The following is a 24,016-nucleotide window of genomic DNA, read 5'->3' as shown; positions in this document are numbered from 1 at the left end:
GCATCCAGCACTGGCCAACACCGAGGGCGTGCTCCCTGGCATAGCCACTTCCTGGATTCTCTGGATACTCAATAACACCATGTTCTTTCAGGCCCATCCAGAATGTCCTGCTGGTCCCAGGCTGTTTCATCTAGAAAATTCATCCCCTTCCTGATCTTACCAGAGTGCACAGAACTTTAAATCTCTCTACTCAGGTGCTAGTGCTGGTTTGAGTCCCAGCTACTGTACTTCCAGTCCAGCTCCCTGGGTTCCTGCACCCATGTGGGAGGCCCTGAAGCTCTTGGGTCCCAGCTCTGGCTGCTATGGCCATTTGGGGAGTGAACCAATGGATGAAAGATATTCTCCTGTAATTTTGCCTTTTAAATATATGTATGTATTACAAATACATATAACTGTCTATATAATATATAAGCCACGTCCTGATACTTATTCCTTAAATAAATCCATTCACCCACTCTATGATAATGGGGTTATTTGTATGTAAAAGTGGAATTAGTCACTATGGTAGCTAGCTATGTGAATCCAGAAGCACTGTGGTGTAGCTGTGATGCTAGCATCTCATGTGGGTGCTGGTTCAAGTCCTGGCTGTTCTACTTCCCAATCCAGCTTCCTGCTGATGGCCTGAGAAGATAAAGGATGCGCTTGAACTCCTGTATCCATGATACTGAGAGCAAGCTCCTGGCTTCAAACTGGCTCAGGTCTGGTTGCTACAGCCATCTGCTCGTTCACGCCCCAAAGCTGTGATGGTTGGAGCTGGGCCAGCTGCAGCTGGGAGTAAGAACCCCATGTCTCCCATGCGGACAGGCAGGGGCTCATGTGTTTAGGCCACTACATGCTGCTTTCCCAGGCTTACACACAGGAAGCTGGATGGGAAACAGACAAGCTCTGACTCAAACTGCTACCATATGGGATGCTGGCAATACAAGTCGCAGCTTAATCACATGTGGCATAATGCCATCCCCACTCTGACTTGGTTAACTGTTAGGGAAGAAAATGATGGATCTCAGCAACCTGGCACAATCAGTAGGGTCAGGAACAAAGATAAAAAAAAACCCAAGTCCTAAAACACATAACCTGTGAAGTTTAAGCACTGCTCAGATCCTAGGATAAAGAACATCTCAAGATTGGCATGCTATGGGGATAAACAGAGTCCAGAATTTTGAAACTGGAAAGAAATCGACTGCTAAGTTACTGGCAACATGCCTTTTGTTTTTTTCTTTTTAAAGATTTTTATTTGGGCCAGGCACAATAGCCTGGTACCTAAAGTCCTCGCCTTGAATGCACCAGGATCCCATATGGGCACTGGTTTGTATCCTGGCTGCTCTATTTCCCTTCCAGCTCCCTGCTTGTGGCCTGGGAAAGCAGTGGAGGATGGCCCAAAGCCTTGGCACCCTGCACCCACTTGGGAGACCCAGAAGAAGCTCCTGGTTTTGGATCAGCTCAGCTCCAGCTGTTGCAGCTACTTGGGGAGTGAACCAGTAGATGGAAGATCTTTCTCCGTCTCTCCTCTGTAAATCTGCCTTTCCAACAAAAATAACTAAAAAAAAAAAAAAAAAAAAAAGTCTGGGGGGCAGGTCCTGAGGCAGGGTGAGTTAAGCTGCCACTGGAGATGTCATATCCCCAATCAGAATGCCTGGAATCGAGTCCCAGCTCTATTTCCAATCCAGCTTCCTGATAACATGCAACCAGACGGCTCCAGCGGCTGGGGTTCTGCCACCTACACAGGAAAGCCAGCTGCTGGTTTACCCATCAAATGCCAGGCCCAAAAGTAGGTCAGGCCAAATCTAGGACCCTGGAATTCAATCTGGGTCTCCCACATGAGTGGCAGGGACTTAAGCAGTTGAGCCACATTGCCTGCTGCCTCCTGGAGTGCACGCGTGGAGAAAGCAGGAATCACAAGCCGACCTGGACTGGGCCTCCAGCGCTGGCCCCAGATGTGGCTGTGTCAGGGGGCACTGTAACTGTGGTGCCAAACGCCCACTTCTAGGAACTTCTTAGATAGTATTACCAACGACACCAAATGGACTGCCATTCTCTCTTCACCTTTCCTTTGGAACCACAAGAGAAAGGGAAAGGTGGACAGTGTGGCAGAGCAATCTGCCAGCAGATTCTTGAGATCAGGAAGGCAAATGGTGCAAACAAGCAGAGACTAGGAGAAAAGGCACGGCGAGGCTTACAGGGGCTTGCACAGGCCAGTGTGTCCAAGCCTCCGGGAGACCTCTCAGCAGCAGCGCTGGATTCCTGGAGCTCTTCCCCAGGAAGTTTCTATCCTTGGGGAAACGTACACCCGGGTTCTCAAGAGTTTGGGTTGGTTCTTCGCTGAACCTCTGTTTATATGCCTGCGAGACGGAAGCCACCATGCTACCAACTTCAAGATAAAGCAGAGAATCACTCCATCAAGCAGCCGGTGGAGTGCCCAATGAAGAGCTTTCAATAAGCTCTGCCGCTGTGCAGTGAAGAGAAACTCGTATGTCCTAGACACAAAACCATGACTTACTTATCACCGCCTTTCTGAAGGGCAGTACAGTCACAGCTAGAAAAAAATATTTCAGGATCTTCACATTTAGGAATTTCTCCTGAGAACATCACCTTAGCAGGGCAGGTATTTAACATTTAAGCTGCCACCTGGGATCCCTGGGTGCGTCTCAAGCCTGGGTCTGCTTCTGGCTCTGGCTTCCTGCTGATGTGTGTCCTGGGAGGCAGAGGCAGCAGGTGACAGCTCTTAGCTGCGGGCTCCCGTCTGCAGCCTGGCCCAGCCCTGGCTCCTGCGGGCAACTGGGGAGAGCATCAGCAGATGGCTGATCTCTGTCCCTCTGCCTTTCAAATAATAAAACCTATTAGTGAAGTACTCCAACATGTAATACCAAGAAGGTGAAAAATATTTACCTCAGGGCTATTTATAGTAGAAAAAGATATAAAACTGATAGAGAGCTAGTAAAGTAACAATACAAGGGAGTATTCTGGAGCTACTAGAGAATATGAAATGCCTTCATATAGTGGAACAGATATGTATTTGTATCTTTGCACAAAAGGAGAAATGACATACCACATATAACCATATCTGATATCTACTATCTTTCCTATCATATAGGTGGCCCCGCATTCTCGTGGGAGATCCAGACGAACATCTCTGGTGGCTTGTGACTTGGTCTGACCCAGCCCTGGCTGATGCAACCAGCAGTGAATCAGTGGATGGAAGCTCGCTCTCTCCCTCTCTTTAGCATTGTGGTACAGTGAGCTAAGCTGCCTACAATTCAGATCAGTGTGCCAGCTTGAGTCCTGGCTATTCCGCTTCTGATCCAGCTTTGCTCCTTGTTAATGCATCTGGAAAAGCAGCGAGGATCACCCAAGTATTTGGGCCTATGCCATCTATATGGGAGAGGCCTGGATGGAATTCCAGACTCCTTGCTTTAGCCTGGCCCAGCCCCAGCCACTGCGGGGACTTGGAAAGTGAACCAGCAAATGAAAGATCTCTGATTCTTTCTCTCTCCTTCTTGGTCAGTCTTCCTTTTGAATAAATATTCTTAGAAGTTCACAGAGGCATCATCCAAAAAGTGGAAACCCCTGATGAATAAAACTGGTATATCCAAGTAATGGACCAGCACCTTGCCCTAAGAAAGAACTGACATGGATCACACACGTAAGAGCCTTCCAGCCATTTTGACATCTGCCCAATGGCAGATGTCAGACATGAGGGGGTCATGTGGTTCTACTTGTGACATGTGTAGAGACGAGACAGCACCACACAGATGAAAAATGGAGCTAAGACTTGGGGGAGGCGAAGGTGATAAAAAATCCTCAAAAAGTATCTATAGTGAGTAAATTATGGGTAAAATGACTCAAGGCAGAACAGCAATCTGTCACACACTGGTTACTCACCATCCATGAGAAGCCAGTGGCCAGTGAGGACCCAGATGAGGACGAGCATGACAGACAGGGAGAAGGAGAGCAGCTCGGCGGCAGTGAACCGCCCACAGCAACCGAAGGAGATCCTGAAAAGCACAGGACGTTCATGGGGCTGATAGGCACGTGATATCCGACAGCCAAACCCTCCTTTGGTTCTCCTGCTAAGAGCTCCCGATATGTGCGTCAGAATATAGGCTAGACACTGGGAATTCCACCCAAATAGTCCCGGGGTGAGGATGGAAAACTCTTTCTAGATCACATTACCAATGTAGGTATTTGGACGTGTTTATAGACAAACTCAGTTTAGAAAAAATCCAACAAGAAAAACAAAAAGAAGCCAACATTGCAACCCATCTATCCACAACAGATAAACACGTATGAGATGGTAAGTGTGGCTGGCTGCCAGTGGCCACTGCTTTCCTGAGGGGGGACACACAGCTCCTCTGCTGCACAGCCCCTGGTTTCCTTAGAGCCCCGGCCTCAGGAGTCACGGCACACACCCTGGGGCTACGTGTGAGGGACCAGCATGTCTAGGTCTGTATGGGGAATGCTTGAACTCAGCCACTCTTGTAGTAGTTCATTTACTCTCCAGAAGGAAATGACAGCAAGGCTTCAAACGCAGACTGCTCATCTTGGCAGAGAAACACATCGCAGCGTCTCCACATTCCTGCAATTTGTTTACACTTCCTCTGCCATGAAAAGGTGCAGAAGCAGTAGTGTCTTCTAAAGATCAAACATCTCACTTCCCAAACTTCTGGCATCAGTGTGCTCTGGTAAACAAATGAGTGTGCCCCCAGAAAACTGTGAATCCTCATAATCCAATCAAGTCTAAGAGGAAAAACATATCCAGGCGGGTAATGTACAATCAAGTCCCCCAAGTCCTTACTTGTTCTGTGGTGAGCAGGGTCTTGTTAAATACTGGCACATTGGGAGTAGAAGAAAAGCAAAAGCAATTGTTGCAAGAACTAGAGAGAGAAAACAGACAGTTAACTGTTGCTGTTGAATGCTAGAAATGCAGTCTTTTCCCAAGCTACTTCTGGATATGTGGACATAGTTGAAGTAAAGACCTGGCCAGGACCGTGGGTGGAGATGCCATCTTTTAGTGCTGCGCATATACCCTCTTTCAAAACAAGAGGCGCCTGATGAGGAGCAGGCGTTATCTTTCTCTCTTGAAACAGGAAGAGGCAAATACTGTAATGCTGACTGTTCAATATTAACACTGAGAGCTGGCAGTGACACTATGTTTGTTTCCTATCCATGCTTCCACCTGCAGGAACAGTGGTGGAGGTTGCCAAGAGGGGCTAGCAGAGCAGCGCCAGAGCCCCAGCAGGAGCTGCTCTAGGCTGTGAGGCCCTGGGTGTCTCACAGAGGGGAGAGGGTGGCAGGTCTAAACAGCCCAGGGCCCATCCAATGTTCCCAGCATTGAGCAGGTTTTTGAAGGGAAACTTGTATCAGCATGGTGCATAAATCTTAATATTTTAACAATTTTCCAAAATGTGAGATTTCCCCCCCTTTAATATAAAAATAGAGAAGTACATTTACCTGCTGTGCATATTGTAAAAACGACTTGAACCGAGTCAAAGAAGAAGAACATGACTAGAAGAGACACAGACGCTCCGATGGGAAGGAACAGAGCCTGGGTGGAGTCGATCGTTTGGATACCTGAAAGAGAAGGCCACACTGTCAGCTCACTATGTGACAGGTCCGGCCGTGCTCTGTGCATCTGTCTTAACTCATTTCGATCCGGGGCTCTGTCTGTCCTTCCCAATGAGACCATGAATTCCCTGCTCTCCTGATGGTGCCATCATTATGGCCGGTGCTCAACCAATATCTGAACTGATCTGGGTGCTAACCATCTGGCTAACGAGACATGAAAACCAAAAAACACTCAACACCAGGAGGGAGGAATAACTCAGATGAACCCACTTGCCATCATTTGTGGTTGTGTGCACAGGCATGGTCACAGAGAGGTGAACCCACTGACTAAAGTGATTTACCCTTATCTGTGAACTCAAGTGTGTTCATACTCGGATAGCTGAGCACTGAGTCTGGGTGGCCAGAGAAAATAAGACACAGTTGACACATTTCACATAAATCAGAAAAATCAGGCCTGGCAGTGTGGCCTAGTGGCTAAAGTCCTCGCCTTGAACGCGCAGGGATTCCATATGGGTACTGGCAGCTCCACTTCCCATCCAGCTCCCTGCTTGTGGCCTGGGAAAGCAGTGGAGGACGGCCCAAAGCTTTGGGAACCTGCACCCGCGTGGGAGACCTGGAGGAGGTTCCTGGATCCCGGCTTCGGATAGGCATAGCTTGCGGCTCATTTGGGGAAGGAATCACCGAACAGAAGATCTTCCTCTCTGTCTCTCCTCCTCTCTGTATATCTGACTTTGTAATAAAAAATAAATAAATCTTTAAAAAAAATCAGAAAAATCACTGTGAGAAACATATTAATGTAGAACAGGACACAAATGGGACAAAGGGATAGAACAGGACTTAGCAGAGTGGTTCTCAGCAGCCCAATGAAATCACCTGAAGAACTCTCAAAAATATTTCCTAGTTCCAACCCAAGATCAGTTAAACTGAAATCTCTCAAATTAGGTCTGGCTAAAAATGCTCCCAAAATTTTATTAAGCATCCAAGACTAAGAATCACAAACAGGCTATTTGGTAGAAAATGAAAACATGGAAAAACCTGATTACCACTTAAAAAAAAAAAACATTATTTGCTATGCCTTGTATGTGACCCACTTCCAAATTAACCTTGCTGAGATGTCATAAAAGTACATTAAAAGTACCAAAGAATTCTTCAAATGATATGTTACAATGCAATATTATAAATCAAAGTCTTTCTTCATTAAATTCTGGCTACACATGAAATACAACTGGGATGAAGAGACGATCAAAAGGCTATAGTGATCAATCAAGTCTAAAAATTGCTCTTGGGGTTTGTGCTGTGGCAAAGCAGGTTAAGCCACAGCCTGGAGTCTGGCGTTTAATGTGGTTGTTAATTTATTGAGTTCTACCTGCTCCACTTCTGATACAGCCCTGTGCTTATGTGCCCAGGGAAAGCAGCAGAGGACGGCGGCAGTGCTTGGACCTGGACCGCGCAGCAGAGCCAGAAGTTGTTCCTGACCTCTGGCTTTGGACTATCTAGCTCCATCCACTGTGGCCATCCGGGGAGTGAGCCAGCAGATGGAAGGTCTCCATCCTGGACTCTCTCTGCAACTCTGTCTTTCAAATAAGCAAATATTAAAATATTTAAAATTTGTCCCTGCAAAAGGGTCATTGAAGGACTCAACTGATGAAATAAAAATTATTATTTTCTAGGTTAATTTCTTATGGGAAAGGCAGACCTGATATACAGAGAACAGAGATGGAGAGAGTGAAAGGTATTCTATTCGCTGGTTCACTCCCCAGAAGGCTACAATGGCTGAAGCTGAGCTGTTCTGAAGCCAGAAGCTAGGAGCTTCCTCTGGATCTTCCATATGGGTGCAGGGTCCCAAGGCTTTGAGCCATCCTCTGCTGCTTTCCCAGGCCATAAGCAGGGAGCTGACATGAACTGACGTCCATATGGGATTCTGGCACTTGCAAGTTAAGGATTTATCCACTTGGGCCATTGCACTGGGCCCTTAAATATTTCTATAAAACGAAACTGCAGGGCCCAGTGCGGTGGCCCAGCGGGTAAAGTCCTTGCCTTGAATCCCAGGATCCCATATAGGCACTAGTTCTAATCCCAGCAGCTCCACTTCCCATTTGTGGCCTGGGAAGGCAGTTAGGGACGGCCCAAAGTCTTGGGACCCTACCACCCACTTGGGAGACTTGGAGGAGGGTCCTGGCTCCTGGCTTTGGATCAGTGCAGCACTGGCCATTGCAGTCACTTGGGGCATGAATCATCAGATGGAAGATCTTCCTCTCTGTCTCACCTCCTCTCTGTGTATATATATAATAAAAAAGAAAATGAAACTGCACACTACTCAGTTGGTAGATGAGCCAAATTCAATCAGGAGCAGCACAGGTTTGGATTAACAAAATCGATGTGACAAACAGCACTCATCTGCGCAAGTCTGCCCTGAGCTGCAGTCCAATCCACTGACCCTGACAAGGGGTCACTTCAGGGTGTACATCTGTAAGACAAGCACTACAAAATCTCTTAAAAAACTTCAGTACTTTTTTGAATTTAAATATTCCATGTTAGTTCAGAAAAGAACTAGAGGAACAAACTTCAGGAACTCAGTGTGTCCGGTAGCAGGGCACGGTACTTCATCCCTTCAATGCTATGTAACGTCCACCACAGAGATGCACCATGTTTTTTCAATAAACTCATGCCTTTATGAACCTCTGTGTTGCTACTCTTCAATCTCTTATGAAGGCTAAACCCTTGCCATATAGAACACTTCTCTGTCTTGAGGAATTCTAAGAGCTTAAAAGCAGGAGAGACTCCAAATACTATTCAGTTACAGGTATTTCAGGCAGCTCTCTTTGAAGTCACTGAATGAATTTATAATCAACATCCTCAAACTTATCAACCTCAGGCAAGAAGCGAAATGAAGACCCAAACAGGTAAATATGAGTCTGTTCTGCTTCTCAGAAATAAGTTCCGCAGTAAGCACTGAGGTTTGAGTAACAAAGCAGAACATGAGAATTCACTACTTAAGACTGAACTTAAAAATATAAACATAAATATTTACCAATTAGGTTTTATTATCACTAAAAAAAAAAATCCTTAGGGCCAGTGAACTAACCAGGGGCACTGCAAGAATCAAATGAAGACAACTCTAGGTTTGAAAGTTAAGTGGCTATATCCTGACAATAGGATGCTGCACTTTCTGCCATTGTCCATGCCCGCAATGGTGGACATATGACTGTGTATGAAGAACTATATTTTAGTAATGATATAGAGGAACTAGGTGGGGGGAAGGGAACTGGGGAGGGGACAAGGGAAATGCCAGGATCCTACGGAACACGGCATGAAATGTCTTACTATTGTTGGTGCTGTTGCCATTAAAAGACCCCGAAGAACTGTTACTGTCTTTTTCTTTATCTTGATTTTCAAAGTCCATATTAAGAGACCTGTGGGGGGAAAATTTACAGGTGAGTTTGCTTCAGAAAGCAGCATTTTAAACAGTAATGAGACAATATTTTAAATTGCTAAGACATCAGGAAGGAAGGAAGATCTGAGTAACTCAGAAAAACAGTTTTGCTGTTACATCCAATGTTAGTTCACGGTGCAGATGACAGCACTGCCACGTGGCTGGATCCTTCAGCACTATTGCTGTGCACACCCTTAAGGACTTAGGAGAAAAAATCTCCAAGGAGAAACATGGGTTGATGGGCAAGCACATTTTGAGACTTACACAGCACACAACTGCAGGTAAATAAGCTGTACCAACGAGTGCCCTCTGGGAGCAGCAGAGTGCTCACCCCTCTACACTGCCTCAGCTGTTTCGTAAGATTGGAGTTCATTTCATATCTGGAATTACCTGAGGTACCAGAGGGACTGAAGACTTCACACTAGATTTTATATTCGAGGTCAGCAGGCACCGTGTCTGGTGTACCAGTTAAGACACTGCATCCCACATTAGAGTGTCAGCTGGGGTCTCAGCTATTTCACTTCTAATCTGTTTTTCTGCTTATGTACATCCTGGGAGGCAGCAGGTGATGGCTAAAGTACTCTGGTCTCTGCCTCCTACTTGGAGGGTTGAACTCCAGTTCTGGCATCTTGGTTTTGGGTCTGGCTCAGCCCTGGCTGTAGGTGTATTTTGGAGAGTGAACCAGCAGGTGGAAGAGCTCTCTGTCTCTCAAGTAAATAGTAAGTGAAAAGGCAGCCAAACAGATGAAATACTTGTAAATCAGATATTTGACAAGGAACTTGTATTGGGATATATTTAAAAAACTAATTATTGAATCATAAAGATAACCTGATGTGAAAACAAAAGGAGATGAACAGATATTTCCCCAACGAGCACATGAAGAGATATTCAACATCATTGTTCATCAGGGAAATAGAAAAAGCAGAACTTTCATACACTGTTGTGAGAGTGTAAAACTGAAAACCCATCCATGGTGACACCTTGATCTTGGACTTCCTGCTTCCTGAATTCTGGATACCTAGTTGTTAATATTTTGTTACGGCAACCTAAGCTAATTCTGACACCAGAGGTTATCCTTTCCATGTCCTGAGTGCTTTCAAATTCACTGATTATTTTACACCCCCAAATATGATCTGTTAGAAAATACCCCATGTACACATGAGAACATGTTTTGTTGTTCTCTAAATGTCAATTAGGTCAGACTGATTCAGAACACCGGTCAAGGGGTCGGTGCTGCTTGTGGCACACACGTTCTCTATCACAGTGCTGATCTCAGTTCCAGCTGTTTGCTGCAGCCATCTGGGCAGTGAGCCATTCGACAGAGGATCCTTTCCCCATCACTTTGCCTTTCAAATAAATCATATTTTAAAAGGCTGGGGAGAAGAACGAGTGCTTTGTTGCAGTTTAAGCTACAGCCTGGATGCCTACATCACCTATCAGATGCTAGTTTAAATCCTGCTTCTAATCTAGCTTCCTGATGACAAATCTGGGAGGCAGCACATGAAAGCTGGGTGCCTGAGACCCTTCTACCGACATGGGGGACCTGGATGAAGTTCCAGACTGGCACTGTCCTGGCTGGTGAGGGCATCTGAAGAGTGAACCAGTATATGGAAGATCTGTAACTCTGCCTTCCCAATATATGAAAATAAAAAGGTTCTTTTAAAGATTATTTAGGACCCGGCACAGTAGCCTAGTGGCTAAAGTCCTTGCCTTGTATGCACCAGGATCCTAAATAGGTGCCAGTTTATATCCTGGCTGCTCTACTTCCCTTCCAACTCCCTACTACGGCCTGGGAAAGCAGTATAGTAAGGCTCAAAACCTTAGGACCCTGCATCTGTGTGGGAGACCTGGAAGAAGCTCCTGGCTTCTGGCTTTGGATCAGTTCAGCTCCAGCCATTGTGGTTACTTGGGGAAATGAACCAGCGGATGGAAGATCTTTCTCCCTGTCACTCCTTTTCTCTGTAATTCTGATTTTCCAATACAAATAAATAAATCTGTTAAAAGACAAACATTTAAAAAATAAAAATAGTTTGTCTTCTAGTTATATTACGCTACTTCATGTACGAAAGCCTTTCTCATGAACTGACGTTTATTCCCCCTCAACCTTTATGCTATGATTGCTGTGCATTTTACTTCTACATACTATGTTAAGAACTCTGTACTATACTTTAAAAAAAAGATAAATTTTATTTATTTGATAGAGTGGCTGGGATAGGCAGCAGGAGCAGAAGGGTGATCTTCCATTTGCTAGTTCTACTCAGATGGCTACAACAGCCAGTGCTGGGACAGGCTGAAGCCAGCAATCAGGAACTTGAAGCACCTGGGTCATTTTCCACTGCTTTCCCAAATGCGTGAGCAGGAACTGCACTGAAGTGGTACAGCCAGGACTCAACCCAGATCTATGATGCTGGCACTACAGGCCATGGCTTAATCCACTGTGCCACATGCTGGTCCCATCTTACCCAGTTTACATATTATTAATATTTTACTGCATCCGGTTATTTTCAACATTCTTTTGATAGACTTGTGGGCTAATGGCTTCATCAATATTGGGAAAATTTGGCCGGTATTTCTTTAGCTTCTTTATTTTGAGGACTCCAATTACTCATGTAGGAGGCCACTGGAGGTTCTCTGTGATATTCAGATGAATGCTCAATAATGTCCTGTACATGATGAAGACATGGTATTTTCTTATTTTATTCTGGATAGTTTTTATCACTAGATCTTCAAATTCCCTCATCTTCTATAGTTATCTAATTTTTACTAATCCAATCCAGTGTATTTTTTAAAAAGTCCTATTTTCATTTCTAAAAATTTTAAATCTTTTGTTATGTTTTTATATGCTTCTCTGCTAATTCTAACATCTATGCCGGTTCTCTTAATTATTCCCCCCCCCCCCCCCCCCCCCCCCGTGGCTTATGTCTGCCTTCTTCTCTGCCTGTCTGATCTTTGCTTGTATGCTGGACATCTGGAATTTTACCCTCAGTATTTTTATATTGTTAATGACTGCTCAACACTTTGATATGCCTGTAAATTTTGAGCTTGGATCTGGGATGCTGTTATTTGGGAACAGTGCAATAGGCCTTGCTTTGAAAATTCATTCAGGACCCAGCACGGTGGTCTAGTGATTAAAGTCCTCACCTTGAACGTGCCAGGATCCCAGTTGGGTGCTGGTTCATGTCCCGGATGCACTTCTTCCCATCCAGCCCCCTGCTTGTGGCCTGGGAAAGCAGCCAAGAACGGCCCAAAGCCTTGCGACCCTGTACCCACGTGGGGGACCTGGAGGAGCTCCTGGCTTCAGATCGGCGCAGCTCCAACTGTTGTGGTCATGTGCGGAGTGAATCATCAGACAGAGGATCTTCCTTTCTCTCCTCTTCTCTATATATCTGACTTTGCAATAAAACTAAATCTTTTTAAAAATTCACTCAACAGATCTGAAGCAGTAAGTAGTTTGGGTAATTATTCTCTACCACCAGAGCAAACTACTCTGTTAAATTTTATTTATCTATTGAGAGGCATACACACAGAGAAAGAACACTCTTCCCTGCTGGCTTACTCCTCAAATGCTCAAAAAATGTCTAGAACCAGGACAGGCCAAGGCCACAGCCCAGGCCTCCCAGGGGGGTGGCAGGAGTCCGGTGGGTTGAGCCATCAGTGCTGTCTCCCAGGACTGCATGGAGCAGGAAGCTGGACTCAGCAGGCAGAGCCAGTTACTCTGATGTGGCAGATGGGCACCTGAACTGCCAGCCTAAAGGCCTGCTCCTGCAACATCTTCCCGAATTCCCTACTCCAATGCCACGTGAATGCTAAGTTTTTCTAAACAGCTGCTGAGGTCAGGAACTTCGCCTTCTAAACCTTTCACATGTTTTCTCCTTCAACATTAGGATATTTCCTTATATACATGTACTGACCACTATCTGACCAAAGCCTCTAAGAGTCCACCTGTAGATCTGCGTTTTTTTTTGTCTTCACAACTCTCTTCTCTATTTCATAAACTCCAAGTGAGCCTGTCTGTGCTCCTGGTTCCACCTCCATCATGGAAGGAAGCAACGACTTCTCTGTGATCTGGAGACTGACTCAGGACAGCACATAATGAGAAACTGCTCAGCATCTCTCTATATCAGCAACCTTCGCTATCTGATTAACTCTATCTTGACAATCACTGCTCCCACCATTTCATCTAGGGCTCTTTGTTTCGAGTGGAATGATAACAGTGCCTTGTCACTTCCATCTTGGCTAGAGGCAGATGTGTACCTAGACAGATCTTTTAAACAATCAGGTTCTGAACACTGACAATGCTCTGACTTTGTAACTTCTCACTCCTGTGGGAAATCACACCCTCCTGCTGGATTTAAAAAATCTGCCTCGGGCCCGGCGCAGTGGTGCAAGTGGTTAAGTCCTCGCCTTGCACGCCCGGGATCCCATATGGGCGCCGGTTCTAATCCCGGCAGCCCCGCTTCCCTTCCAGCTCCCTGCCTGTGGCCTGGGAAAGCAGTCGAGGATAGCCCAAAGCTTTGGGACCCTGCACCCATGTGGGAGACCCAGAAGAGGCTCCTGGCTTCGGATCAGCATAGCATCGGCCGTTGCGCTCACTTGGGGAGTGAACCATCGGACAGAAGATCTTCCTCTCTGTCTCTCCTCTCTGTATATCTGCCTTTCCAATAAAAAATGATAAAAATAAATCTTTAAAAAAAATATTCTATAAAAAAAAAATCTGCCTCTCTACAGTGGCCTCAAATGCCACGTAGTGTCACACACCTCTATGCTCGGTGCAAAACTCCCTTCTCTGCTTCCAGTTCCAAGGAAGCTTCAGCTGGCTATGTGTCCTGGCTAGGAAAATTCATAGTGTACATACGAGCAGATACACTGTGCTCTGGGTCCCTAGAAATTTGGCTGGTTTAGTTTCAGTGAGAGCACAGAGGAATGGGTTTCAACTTCCCAGTAAGACCATAAATGAACACTTTCGGTTGAGGTACACTCCCTCAAATACTCTTCTGAAACACAATGAGGACTGATGTGTTGGCTTTATTGTGTATGGCTTTATTATTTATCTTTTAATAACAAAAAAACCCCACCTGGATTTTAGTTATGCATTCAAAACAGAGAGGCAAAGGGAGACAAACATGGAAGCAACAGACAGCTCCCAGCTACTGACTCACTACCGCAACGTCCACAACGGCTGGGGATTCTTCAAGCCAAAATCTGGGAGTCAGTAACTCCATGTGGGTGGTAAGGACCCAAGTTCTTGAGTCATCACCTACTAATTCCCAGGGTGTGTCCTAGAAAGAAGCTAGATCTAGGAGTGAAGCTGGGACTTGAACCAATACCCTGAAGGTGTTGCAGGAGTCTGAAAGGGCAGCTGAACCAAACACCTATGCTCCAAACTCAGGCATCTAAGACATTCTTCACACATGTAACATGTGGCGGTCTTACATTTCTCTAGCCACTGGAGGAAGAAACTTTAGCAAAAATTGCCAAAGTCCACTAACTGCTGCCTCGGCCCCATAGGAATTATTTCAGCACCTGGTTCTTGCAACACACTTTCAAGGGTGTATGATCAGTTTTGTAACAAACCAGAACAATGTTCTGCACATATTTCTCCTGCTGTAACACTGTACACAGTTTCAGTTCTGCACCGTCTTAGACTTTAGCTCATGTGTTCTCATGGCAGATTTCATCCCCTGTGAGGAACTGAGCTCCAGGCCTGGTGCTATTTCTTGGGAACCTGTCACAAGTTAGTGGAAAATGAAGGGTGAGTCTTCCCTTAGGAATGCTTTGGGAAGACATGTATTTTTCATGGTCATTTAGGAATGGAGTAAATAGAACTACACCTGTTATGCTGCTCTGCTCACAGAATCCAGTGGCAGCAGGATGTATTGACAGGTACGCTTTTAGCATGTCTCTCCCCTGGGTTTAGCCACTCAAACTGGTGAGCTTCTCCTGGTTGGCATTACCTTGTTAGTCTGGACTGCAAAGCTGGCAGTTATCTCTTTGGTTTAACCCTAGCACCTAAGTCTGGAGGAATGAGACTGGGTGCTGAGAACACTGCTGGACAGGTTCAAGAGCTTTATGATCCTGTTTAAATTTGGTATTAGCTGAGAACTACTTAAGATCGCAGTCTCAGCGAGTGGCCAGTGGTTTAACTGCCTGGGATACGTCCTGACTCCAGCTTTCTGCTGATGTGCATCCTGTGGCAGCAGGTGATGGCTCAAGTAGCTGCGTCCTGGCCACACACGAGCAGACCTGGATTGAGCTCCCAGCTCCAGGCTTTGGCTTGGCCTTGTCTCAGCTGCTGTGGGTATTTGGAGAGTGAACCAGTGGATGGAAAACAGCATACCTGTCTGGACTACTTACTGCCAACTGTTATTGCAAGACTGATATTCAGGAATAGTCAGTCACTTGCCCTGATACTCTAAAATATAAGCTGGTCCATCTTTCACAGTAAGGACCTCTTGGGTGCAGTAATCCCATCAGCTCCTACTCATACCTGGTGCTATAACTGAACCAACATTTGTTAAGATGCCTTCCATGAAAGTCTGGACCATCTGCCCTCTCTATGAGGCCTCTACGATACAGGTCTGGCAAGAATAGCTGCAACTGATGAATTAGAATTGAAGATTTCTTTTTACCTAAGGGCACCTTTGACATAAAGGTTTTCATTTCTCCCTTCTTAAATCTGGCTGCTAGAAATTCTACCAGGGTATTTATGAGCCATTGCTAGTATTTTTAGTTCAGTTTTTTTTTTTTTTAAGATTTTTTAATTGGAAAGTCAGATTTAAAGAAAGAAAGACAGACAAATATTTTCCCTCTGCTGGTTCACTCGTTCACTACCCAAGTAGCTGTAATGGCTGGAGTTGACCCGATCCTGGCCAAGAGCCAGGAGCTTCCTCTGGGCCTCCCATGAGAATGCAGAGTCATAAGGCTTTGAACCACCTCAACTGCCTCCCAGGCAACAAGCAGGAAGAGAAGTACAGCAGCTGGAATATGAACTGGTGACAAATGGAGTTGTGGAACATGCACAGTGAAGAATTTAGCCATTAAGGGTACCACACCAGGCCCCACCCCATTTTTAAAAACAAACAAAATCTCTACTTCCCCTCGCTTTGGTACCATTTTAATTTTCTTACCTATCTTATAACTTACAAAACTTAGCAAATGACCTAAAATCCTTTTGAAGAGGATAACAAAAACAACTGCAGGAAGCCAAATGGAAGTGGTAACATGCTAGTTTCTGAAAGTCAGACATTTGAATTCTGAAACTGAATATATTGTGAATATACGAAAAGAGGCAAATCAGAATTTTTTTATCTTGACATTTCAAGAAAGTATTTTTTGATAATCCTGTAATGAAGGGAAGAATTCACTTGTGAAGAAAAATGTTATATGGCTGAACTTTCAGTCAAATGCGCATCAAAGGGTAAGTTTTCTCTTCTTCCGTGTTTTAAATACATGGAACATACATAAATGAATCAAGGTAGGTGCTAGCCCGGAGGCTGAGAGGCCGGTTAAGACACCTGTATCCAAAATAAACAAGACAAGACAGACACTTGCATGCCACTTACTGGGTTCTCGCTCCTGACTACCTCTTCCTAGGAAACTAACAGTGATGGCTCAGGGAGCTGTGACCCTCCACGCACAGGGAGACCTGGACTGGGTTTCCAGCTGCTGAGTCTGGTTTGATCTATTCCCAATGGTTGTGGGAATTTGCGGAATAACAAGCAGTTGGGAAATTTCTTGCTCTGTCTCTCCAATAAAGTACTTGTCCACATATATTACAACTACTACAATCCCTTTCTAAATTATTGAACATTTCAAACTTCTATACTTCATTTTCTTATGATGGAAATGGTCATAGAATGACAAAATTTAAAAAAGAATGACAAAAGATAATAAACACTTTGCATATCATTAGAACATCATGACAAATGAACCACAATGAGACTTGTTAACCTGATCTAACTATAATGATAATCATTTCATTATGAAGGGTAACAGTCATCTAAAATGCAATTTTTATCTCTGTGGTATTATCTTCCCATTTTGCCTAGGCAAATAAACTGACCTTACCATTAAATAAAGGACAGGTGTGTTCCTTAACACCTTAATCGTTACTCACAAAAGTGTCTCATTTGTTTATACAGCGATTCAAAATACAACTCAAAATATGGAGACCGAGTGAGAATGTGTGCATGCATTTAGCATCTTTTTTTGGGTTTCTTTTGAGAATTGTTCCAAACCTGCATTTCTTCATCCATGACTCCTAATGGAACAAACTTCATCTTGCCAAAAAGAAGCTAATTCTACACCAGCCTCAGTCTACCAGGCCATCAGAATAGTCCCTTTCAATTGCTTTCATTTATCTTTAGTTTATGTTTTTCACTCTTGTAATGCTTTGCTGGGACATGCTAATTAGATGAATAACTTTGTGATCCATTCCCCTCCCCTCTTTTAAAATTTCTGGTTAGCTGGAAAGAGAAAGTAAGGACAGACAGGTGTCATCATTAAGTAACACAGGAAGGCCAGCCTTGTTTGGAGGTAAGTGGACATGTGGTACGGTGAGTCAGCTGCCATCCTGGACACTCACATCCCACACCAGCGTGCTGGCTCTGTTCCCAGCTCCTTTGCACCCAATCTAGCTTCCTGGTAATGCATCCTCGGAGGCAGTGGATGACAGCCAAAGTGCTCTGGGCCCTGCCACCTACATGGGAGACCAGAAAGGATGTCTGGGAGCCTGGCTTTGGCTTGGCTCAGTGCTGACTAGCTCTTTATCTAGCTCTCTCGCTGTTGCTCTGCTTTTCAAAAGGATAAAAAAACAATAAACATTTTAAACCGAAGTTTTAAAAAGTTTCAAATCAGTAACTGGAATCTCTACCCGAAGGAACTGAAGAAAAAGAAGTGCACACTAAAGTCAAAGTTGGCATAGGACGGAAGGAATAAAGATTAGTGCAACAACAAATGAAACCCAAAATAGAAAAAGACGAATTTACAAAACTAAAAGTTGGTTCTTCGAAAAGAACATTAAAATTAATAAATCTTTACCAAGAAAAGATACAGATTACCATTATAAATTAAAAGGATTGTAAGAGAAAAGCATAAAAACTGATGTCAGCAACTGAAAAAGAATTAGATGAAATTAAAATTCTAGACAGACACAAAATTGACTCAAAAAAGAAAATCTATAAGGTCTTGTAGGAAGTAAAGAAACAAAATTAGTAATTAAAAATACTTCCAGGGCCCGGAGCGGTGGCGCAAGTGGTTAAAGGTCCTCGCCTTGCACGCCCGGGATCCCATATGGGCCCCGGTTCTAATCCCGGCAGCCCTGCTTCCCTTCCAGCTCCCTGCCTGTGGCCTGGGAAAGCAGTCGAGGACGGCCCAAAGCTTTGGGACCCTGCACCCGCGTGGGAGACCCGGAAGAGGCTCCTGGCTTCGGAGCGGCATAGTATCGGCCTGTTGCGCTCACTTGGGGAGTGAACCATCGGACGGAAGATCTTCCTCTCTGTCTCTCCTCTCTGTATATCCGCCTTTCCAATGAAAAAATAATAAAAATAAATCTTTAAAAAAAAAATACTTCCACATGCAACCACAGAATGATTACAGAATGATTAATATTAGGCAAGGGCCCCGGTTAGTGTCCCAGCTGCTCCACTTCCCATCCAGCAGCCTGACTGTGGCCTGGGAAAGCAGCAGAGGATGGCTCATGAATACAGATGGAAAAACCTTTAATAAATGCCAGCTAACTGAATTCCAGCACCACAAGAAAAGGACTACACAGGGAAAGACATCTGATGCAGTGGCTAAGATGCCACTTAGATTACCTGCATCATGTGCGGGGAGTGTGTGGGTGTGATCTTGCCTCCTAATCCAAGCTTCCCACTAATGCACACCCTGGGAAGCAGCAGGTGGAGCTCAAGGCAGTGGGTCCTTGCCTCCACGTGGAGACCTGGACTGAGTTCCCAGCTCTTGCTCTAGACAAGCACACTCCCAGTGGTTGCAGCTATTTGGGGCTGTGGGCTAGTGAATGGAAGATCTCTGTTTCTGCTACCTGCCTTTCAAATAAATTTTAAAAATAATCTCACACATACACTAAATGGATTTACTTACACTGGAATGTAAGGCTGACTTAAAAATTCAATACTTAGTAATATGCTATGTTAACATAATGAACAAAAGTCATATGTGTATATCTCAAAAATTACATAAAAACATGACAAAAATCCAAACGTAATAAGTCAACCTGTTAAAGGACATCCATGAAAGGCAGGAATCTGACCTGATTCTCATCGGCAAAGGCTTTCCCTTCCAGAAAAGAGCAAAGCAAGGAAGGATGTGTGTGCTTGTCACTGCTAGTCACACTGCACTGGGGGCTCTAAGCTACAACGAAGGGCAGACAGGGGAGACAAAGGGAGAAGGAAAGATTCAAAAGGAAGAAGCAAAACTGTCTACCTTCTGAACACCGCATCCTAAACATAGAAAAACCTAAGGAATCCACACACAAATACAGACACTACTAGGTCAGCTTAGCAAAGCCACCGTATACAGGATCAACACAGAACAAAGTGTGGCATGGAATTCCTTAGTGATGAACAATCCAAAATTGAAACTGAGACACATGTTCTACTAAAAACAACATCTCAAGAACACAGTACTTAGGAAGAGGTTTAACACAGTGAGTGAAATTTTTATACTGAAAATTATAAAATGCTACTAAGATAATTTAAAGATTTAAACTAAGAAAATATTCCAGGTTAATGTACTGGAAGGTTAATATTAAGACAGCTTTCTATCCCAGATGCCAATTAAAATTTCAAGCAGCTTTTTAAGGGGGAAGGTTTCTTTTTTCTTTGGGAGTAAGGAAAGCAGAAATTGATCAGCTGAATCTAAACTTGAAAAAATCGAAGGATCCAGAATCACAAGACAAATCTGAAAAAGAATCAAGCTGTAGGATTCACACTAGTCAGTTTCAGCTTATTCCACACTGGCTGGTACTGGCACAAAGACACACAGAGCAACAGAGAAAGGGGAGTCTGGTGTTTTGATGGGCAGTTGATTTTTGACAATGGTGCCCAACCAATTCAGTGGCATAATGGAATAAAAGTCTTTTCAACAGACAGTGCTGACACTGGATACTCACATGCATAAAGATGAATTTAGATTTGTGCCTCCGTCATCCATAGAAATGAACTCAAATGAATCACTTGTCTTAAAACCACAAGTTTATTCAATGCAGAAGAAGAAACCCCTGCGCCCATGGGTCAGAGTTCTGTGGCACACCACCAAGAGTGAGCCATAATTTAGGAAATCATCAAAATTAAAAACGTGCAGACCTCAAAAGATAACACTAAGAAAATGAAAAGGCAAACTAGAGACTGGGAGAAAAGGGTGAAATATTTGCTAATCAGGAGGCAGAAATCAGAGTAGACATTTCACCTAAGAAGCTAAACAAGCGGTCAACAGGCCCAGCAACAGACGTCCCCCATCCTTTTAGCCCTCATCACAAGGAAATGTAATCAACTCTGCCAAAATGGGCGCATGTTTAAGAAAGCCCTTATCTGTCACTAACCTATACATCTTATGTTGTGTACACTTAACTGCAGCAGAAAACAAGACAAGCAAAAAAAGGTGAACCAAGCAGAAAAACAATACAGAAGCTGTCACAAAGAAAAGCTGACCTTGACATGGTCTCACTAGTGCAGTCCACCAAATAGTGAAGATGAAATGACACAATTTCATCTAATCTCTTCCAGAAAAAAGAAGAGGAAGAAACATTTACTAACATATTCAATTTAAATGCATAATTAAAGGCATAGCAATTTATTTTTTCTAGAAAATGGCTCATGACAGGGTTCTGGACCAGAAGTCTCCAGAACTGCATCAACTCTGAGCTCCTTGCCGACTAGTTACGTAACAGTTGTTATGTCCTGCCATCTTGTTGGGCCACCGTTTCCTCATCTGTCAACATGAAGTTCATCAGAAGATTTTCCACTTACAGAAGTCTCTGGTACGTTTGCTACACAAAGTCTTATTTAAAACATGCCTAATCCTAACCCTGTACAGCCCTTCGGTAAAACAAAGTGGTTATGTGCAGTAAGCCAGTTTATAGTCTCCAGAAAAGTATTTCAAGATATTTGTCTCCTGAGTATAGTTCAAATAAAACCACTATTCTTTTTTATAGGAGATGGTTGCTGTTAACAACCCAAACATCCAATGAAAGTGAAATTACAGTAGCACAAAGGAACATTATACTATGACTATATAATCTTCACTGGGATCCAGCATGATGGCTCAACTAACTAGCCCTAAGCCTGTAAGTGTCAGCATGGTCTATGGGCGCTGGTTTGTGTCCCAGTTGCTGCACTTTCCATCCAGCACTCAGCTTGTGGCCTGGGAAAGCAACAGAGTCTTTAGGATCCTGTACTTTTGTGGGAGACGCAGAGGAGGCTCCTGGCTCCCAGTTTTGGATCAGCTCTTGCTGACGCCATTTACAGAGTGAACCAGTGGATGAAGATCTCTGCCTTTCTCTCCTTCTCTGTGTAAATGTGCCTTTCCAATAAAAATAAATAAAGCTTATTTTTTAAGTTAATATAGGTGCTACATGAGGTGTGGGCAGACACAAAGTATGGTGGGAATATAACAATCAAAATAATTTTTTTTTGTAGATAGCCATTACATTTCATTAAGCTTTTTCAATGCAAGTATTTTACAAAGGAATGCTTTTATGAATTAAACAATTAATTTTGCGGCAATGCAAGTGATATTAAGGCAGCGGGCAAACAGATTATTTTGGTTCTGTTTTTAAAGATTCACTAATTTACTGATTTGAACTTTTTCTGCACTGAATGAGGTGTTTGGTGTGTGTCTGGCTTGTTTCACCCAGTATTTGTGTGAGGATCATCCATGCTGTCTGTGAAAGCCGTGGTTCACTCATTTTCACTTATGAACATGATTATAATTTACCCACGCTCTGGTTGACATCTAGTCTGCTCTCGTGGTTCTGACTGTGAATGATGCTGTTTTTAACATTCCTTTTTTTTAAATGCTCATTACTTTCACCTACTTTAAGCAGGCTGGGATGGAGGGGGAGAGAGTGGACCACTGTGTAACTCCACCCTGGTCTCCCATGGGGGAGGCAGAAACTCGGGTACTTCTGCCTTCATCTGGCTGCTTCCCAGGAGAACAGAGAGGAAATCAGACGGAAAGTGGAGAAGCTCAAAGTGGAAATGGCGCTCTGACATGGGATGTGGGTGCGTTCTAAGTGGCAGCTTAACCCGCCATACTCCTCCTCCTAGTTTTTAACTGCAAATTCTTCTGAAATGTTGACATATAATATATTGAAGAAGGAAAAACCTTTCAGGGTAAAAAAAAAAAAAACCCTCAAGAGTAGTGATACAAAATATCAAGATTACATTGAGGAGGTTCTAACTCCTGTGGTTTGATCTCCCTAAGATTTGTTGAGAATCTGAGGAGTCCCTAGCCATGTGTTAGAAATTCACCTTTTTTTTTTTTTAAAGATTTATTTATATTACAAAGTCAGATATACAGCAAGAAGGAGAGACAGAGAGGAAGATCTTCTGTCTGATGATTCACTCCCCAAGTGACCACAACGGTGTTGCACCAATCCAAAGTCAGAAGCCAGGAGCCTCCTCCAGGTCTCCCACATGGGTGCAGGGTCCCAAGGCTTTGGGATGTACTCCACTGCTTTTGCAGGCCACAAGCAGGGAGCTGGATGGGAAGCAAGGCTGTGGGGATTAGAACCGGTGCTAATATGGGATCCCGGTGCACTCAAGGCGAGGACTTTAACCACTATGCTATTGTGCTGGGCCCAGTAATCCGCTTTTTAAATATCTATTCTACAAACACCATAGCATTTCACTTGCACTACATGTTGGAGGGAAGCATGAAAAGCACCTCCAACACACAGGCACAGACCACAGATTCCCACAGATATCTAATCTGAAAAATCAAATTTGGTGAGTGCTAACACTGATCCTCACAGTTACTGTTTTGGAGTACTAAGAGTTTCCAGATTAGGGATGTTTAACTGGTAAAATCTATGCAAATATTCCAAAATCCAATAAACTGTAAAATATATGACCTAAGCATTTCAGGTAAGAGATATTCAACCTGTATAATCAGGGATAGTTCAAAATCCTACACCTGGGTATCTCAGTTGGCATCATCACTCCTTTTCACGTTGTCAATTTTTCCAGGAGTTGATGTCATATGACATGGCAGGTAATGCTGCCGTCTCTAACACTGGCATCCCATATGGGCACCAGTTCATATCCTGGTTGCTCCACATTCACCTCCCCGCTAACGGTACGGAAAAAGCAGAGGATGGCCCAAGAGCTTGGGCCCCATTACCCGAGTGAGTGACCTGGTGGAAGCTCCTGGTTCCTGGCTTCAGCCCGGCCTGCCCTGGCTACTGCTGCCATCTGGACAGTGAGGTAGTGGATAGAAGATTCTCTCTCTGATTTTCATACACATAAATAAATCTCAAATTTTTTCCCCTCACATTTCCATTTTTAAATGCATCAGCCCTGCAATGTTCCTTTCAGCTCTGGAACATGGGAAGGAAACCAAGTGGGTGAATCTTTGGTTCTCCCCCTCCTTCCTGTGCTGCCTGGAAGGAGGCGGCTCACACCAGGACCCGCATCAGCAACCCCACGGGCAGCAGAGAGGATCCATGGCAAACGGCAGGAATCAAAGTATCAGCCATCCTTCATTTCATGTGGTTCAACCCATGTTAATGCTTTTTCATTAAGAAAAATATAAATTTCCATAAGGATATACCCTGTCTTTTAAAAATTAATTTATGATAGGAAAAAGAATTTTATTAGCTTCTTGGGTATAGCTTTATTGTATTTCCTTTGCCTTTGTGTATCTCCTAAAACTTTGAAACTAACTTTTATTTTTACTTAAGAAGAACAAAACATGAAATTTCTGTTCACTACATAAATTGTTAATAATTCTATTTTACTACATCTTTAAAAATTCTCATTAAAAAATTTGAATTTTTCAGTA

At 43.9% G+C, this 24,016-nt stretch overlaps 1 protein-coding gene across 2 annotated transcripts in view; it reads right to left on the bottom strand.

Annotated features, from left to right (window-relative positions):
• SPPL3 (signal peptide peptidase like 3) overlaps positions 1–24,016 on the bottom strand; it is a 78,707-nt gene that overhangs the window by 5,770 nt on the left and 48,921 nt on the right. For both annotated transcript variants that reach the window (XM_041003962.1, XM_041003963.1), the window contains 4 exons: positions 8,887–8,975; positions 5,449–5,568; positions 4,793–4,871; positions 3,880–3,992 (listed from right to left, as the gene is read on the bottom strand). In XM_041003962.1, coding sequence (XP_040859896.1) covers positions 3,880–3,992; positions 4,793–4,871; positions 5,449–5,568; positions 8,887–8,975 — 401 coding nt within the window. The remainder of the gene's footprint in view (positions 1–3,879; positions 3,993–4,792; positions 4,872–5,448; positions 5,569–8,886; positions 8,976–24,016) is intronic.

Source organism: Ochotona curzoniae, unplaced genomic scaffold, assembly GCF_017591425.1.
Source record: "Ochotona curzoniae isolate NIBS_2020 unplaced genomic scaffold, NIBS_Ocur_1.0 scaffold_274, whole genome shotgun sequence".
Lineage (NCBI taxonomy): Eukaryota > Metazoa > Chordata > Mammalia > Lagomorpha > Ochotonidae > Ochotona > Ochotona curzoniae.
Note: the sequence above shows the minus strand (reverse complement) of the source record. Positions and strands in the feature narration are given on the sequence as shown.